This window comes from Trachymyrmex septentrionalis, unplaced genomic scaffold, assembly GCF_001594115.1.
Source record: "Trachymyrmex septentrionalis isolate Tsep2-gDNA-1 unplaced genomic scaffold, Tsep1.0 scaffold16, whole genome shotgun sequence".
Classification (NCBI taxonomy): Eukaryota; Metazoa; Arthropoda; class Insecta; order Hymenoptera; family Formicidae; genus Trachymyrmex; species Trachymyrmex septentrionalis.
This window is the reverse complement of record NW_017304758.1, coordinates 2,713,219-2,717,320: the sequence shown is the minus strand read 5'-3', so window position 1 is coordinate 2,717,320 and position 4,102 is coordinate 2,713,219. Positions and strand designations below refer to the sequence as shown.

The 4,102-nt window shown below is 40.0% G+C and overlaps 1 protein-coding gene across 2 annotated transcripts in view; it reads right to left on the bottom strand.

The window, feature by feature from the left end:
• Nucleotides 1–4,102, bottom strand: part of LOC108746189 (transcription factor Sox-2) — a 116,390-nt gene that overhangs the window by 5,566 nt on the left and 106,722 nt on the right. The window contains exon 3 of one of the 2 annotated variants that reach the window (XM_018482800.1): nucleotides 2,770–2,896. The exons of the other annotated variant lie outside the window; for it this stretch is intronic. Coding sequence (XP_018338302.1) covers nucleotides 2,845–2,896 — 52 coding nt within the window. The 3' untranslated portion in view covers nucleotides 2,770–2,844. The remainder of the gene's footprint in view (nucleotides 1–2,769; nucleotides 2,897–4,102) is intronic. 2 annotated transcript variants of the gene reach the window in all.

Below are 4,102 nucleotides of genomic sequence, written 5' to 3'. Positions count from 1 at the left end.
CGTAATATTATAAGTCGTGCCATTTGGGCAGTCCCGAAACAATTCGCAATGCGAAAATTCGCAGCATGCGACAGACGTTCACAATATTTATTGAAAGCTTGATAAATCGTCGCTACGGTTGAAATCGTTCTGCTATGCGAATCGTCAAATGTACACAATGATTCCTGGATTTTTAACTTCAACGTAACATTTTCTTACAACTTTACACACAAAGCAATTAACAAAAGTTAACGCTTCATATATATTTTAATCTTTTTTTCTCCCCCCCCTCCCTTTTTTCATTTCTTTCTTATGTTAAACTGCTTCCATTATTATTTCACTCAACGATTTTACTTCAGGGACTGATATCAAGGTTATTTTGAGCAGAGATAATTTTCGTCGTGTTTTTCAACAGAAAAGAAGTCCTGCGGAAGAACCGATCGACAGTGCCTTCGGATAACTGCTTGGTAGAGCTTCGGAGGTTGGGGGCCGCGAAGTGAGAGGAGCAATCACGAACGATTTCATAGCTGTCACCCTCGATGGAGGACTTCGGGTTCCATTTCGAGGTTCCCGGGCCGGGGAGATCCGTGGAATGACGGGGCGCATTCCCCTCTTCGCCTGGGAGGAAGCTTTCCCTCTTGAAAAAATTCGGGATACCCGTCGGAGCGGCACGTACCTCGCGCGAACTCATCGACCGGAGGCCGTCCACCTGACGTTTCAATTTTTAATCGCCCGCACGATACATTGCGCTTCAATATGCACGCAAGAACGGTTAGCGATTTGGGATTGGTAAGCGAATCAAATTTGGATTGAAAATTGAAATATTTTGTATGATCAAATAATTTCGAAATGTATCTTCCTGAAACGTTGCGAAGAATTAAGTGATTTATTTTTGCAAAGTTAATATAAACGTTTCGTTAAATTTATTGTACTTTTTCATTCAAGCCGAGTGACAAAATATAGTCTTGGCCATGAATACGAAGTACCTTCAATTTGTTTCATATTCTTGAAAAAAGCGATAATAAAATTCAAAGGAAAATAACAAAATATCCAAATTGCTATAAAAAATAAATGTCATTTTTCAATAAAACTGTTTTTAAATTTCGTTAGATATAAAAAACAATTTTAGAGGGCCAAGGTATATTTTTGGCCAAGATTGTAGAAGCAACTAAAAATATGAAATGGCTTTCCTTCGCGTTAGTACATTGTTGACTATCAATTAACGTACGTCGTTATAGGTGTTGTCTGTCACGGGAGATCTTGGAGTATCTTGGAGGATCAGCTCGAAATCGGTTAGTTCCACGTACTTTCCCAACTACCGCGCTCCGCCTATCCAATTTGCTTCGTGGACGTTACTCAAAGAACGACTCATTCTCGCCGTGCGTACGAGCGACGTCGAAATGAGAGCGTTGGAGGTATTCTCGAGAGAGGCGTAGAAGCTCGAGTTTACTCATTTTAGCGCGACGAAAGGCCCGTTCTTGCGAGCGGCGGGACTGATGGCGCGAAGAATTTTTTCGCCGTACGATTTTTTTTTCTCCTCATTGACTTATTTTTGTAATTAAAGCGACTGCGATGGCGGAACGATCGGTGACAAGGTGCGGCCGACCGGCTTGCCGATCGCGCGAGGGTCAAACTGTTCGATTTTGGCGATCGGGAGAGCGAATCGATCGATCGATCGACCGATCGGCAGACTATCGAAGCCGCCAATCGCCTAGTTTGTCTGAGCGGAACAAACTCACCGTGCAGATCGGCCTGTCAAGTGAAACTGGGGCAAAACATTCGCGTCCCGATTTAATCCGCGCCAGCCGCGAGGAATCGAGTCGGGATCGGTCACGGCGTGAGAGCTTTCTCGGCTCGTTGCAAAGATCGATAGGATGGATCGATTAAGCGGCCGCGATAAAGATCGCGTTTGTCGTAGAGATCGCGAGTCGATGCAACGCGCGCGTAAAGTACGCGCAAAAAAACGATTCTTGGTGTTTTGCGATACTTTCATGGACGAACCACCACCGATCCAGAGTTCCAGAGTCGATTTGCCGTTCGCGTGGGTACTCACGTGAAAAGCGACTTTCTACGTTTAACGGACGAACGAAAAAAAAAATCATTACTGTCACGCCCTGAATCGTCGCTTAAACGGTTGATCGTTATACCGAGATTATTAAAATTCGAGCAACTTACGGTTTGACGGGCTCGTTAGCAAAATGTTATAAATGAAAAATTAAAAGAAAACGTTCTTTCAATTTATCATCCGATCTCGAGATTGTTCATCAAGAATGCAACGTTTATGTAAATTCTTGTATTTCAGAACTGAGCTTTTACAACAAGTAATTTAAATAATATCAAATTAACATCCTTTTGCCTCCTTCTAAAATATGGTCTGGTCTATGACACACACGAAAGAACAGTTTTGTTGAAGTATCTAAAAATTTAGCTAGATACAGACCAGAAAATGACTTTGTTGTACTTCGAAATAATTATATTATGTAGGACATCAAATTGATTTATTTTCAGATCTGTATTTAGTTAAATTTTTGGATACTTTAATAAAACGTTCTTGTCATGTAAGCACAGAAAGAAAATCGAGAAAATTACAAATACATCGATCGACGTTATTAATAGAAATCGAAATTTCTCTTTAGAACGCGTTCCCAATCTCGCGTGAACCTCGCGAGGAACACCTGGTTCGGGATCGCGCGCTAGCAGAATCCCAATCTCGAGTGTCTAGTAAGTTTCACGCCTTGCTCGATTCTCTTTCGCTTGATCTAATCTTCTCAAGATTGAAGGAAGACTCACCGTAGCGCGCGAAACAATCAAGGAGCCTGATCCTTCGGTGGTGGAATGGTTCGACATTGTCGCGGCGAGAGTCGTTCACGTCGGCCAGGATTCCTGCACGCGTACGTTGCCCGTCGCGTTCCAATCCCTGCAACACACAAGACGTGCGTCTGAGAGCGAGCGGTCGGGTCCTTTTTCGGCCGTGGCTAAGGTAAAAGACCGTTTCCGTTCTGGCGAATTAGCCGCCGTTCCATCGCGGGAAACATGTCAAATTGATACCAACGAGCTATACTTAACTGCTACGGCCAAAAGAAGTCGCGTATCCGATAGAATCTGACAAAAGAGGAAGCTTAATAAAAAAAGGAAATTCTTAGGCATAAGAATTCTTAGGTATAAATACTAGCTAAAATATCAGTAGGAAAAAGAAAAGTTTTAGATCGAAAATTCATTTCTCAAATATCACGCTGAGACATATTTTTTTAATGATTATGATGAGTTAGTAGATAGATAATAGGATGTTTCCACCTAACTTGAATATTTCAAGTGTCTCGCTTAATTTTTATGATACGAAAAAATGACAATGAGACGGTTTCGGTGGAGACGTATTTTGGTCGTATTGTATTTCTTCTGGAGCGAAAAGAATACAAAAATAGAGTTTAAAGAATGGAGATAATTTTCATATCTGTTTGACGGGTTCCACCTAGAAGAAAGATAATGAAAATATTTCCCATCGAAACCATTTCACTATCATCTAAAATTGTTTTCTATTAAAAAAACTAAGCGAGATATTTCAGATGATCGCGATAGGTGTGGGCATCAAAAGAATTCATGGAGCAGATCGCGGTATGGAATGTATGTGACAACATGAGTCACACGAGAACGGCTGATTGATACATTCTGCAGATGATGGATCACCGGTGACCCATGCTGAACTTTTCGTTTATATCCGTTTGATATTTCAGCTATAAAAAGAAATGTAGTTATAAAATAATTATGATACATGATAAATACATAATTATGATACATGGATGCTATATATTGGTATCTTGGACCTTTATAACATAATAATTTTTGTTCAATTTAAAATGTGAAAAAGATCATAAGAAAAAAATTCAAATATAAAGAAAAACTAATTTTTATACCATTATAATTTTTTAACCATTATGCAATACATGTTATTTAACAAAGATAATAAACACAAATAGATCACCGATACGTAGTGATTAAATCATTTAAAATTGCACCGGCACGGAACATGCTGAGATAAGACTACATTAAACTACAGATACACTATAAGCATCTTCAACATCTTTTAGAGCTTATGTCGCTTTACGTATGACGCATCTTCTTATAC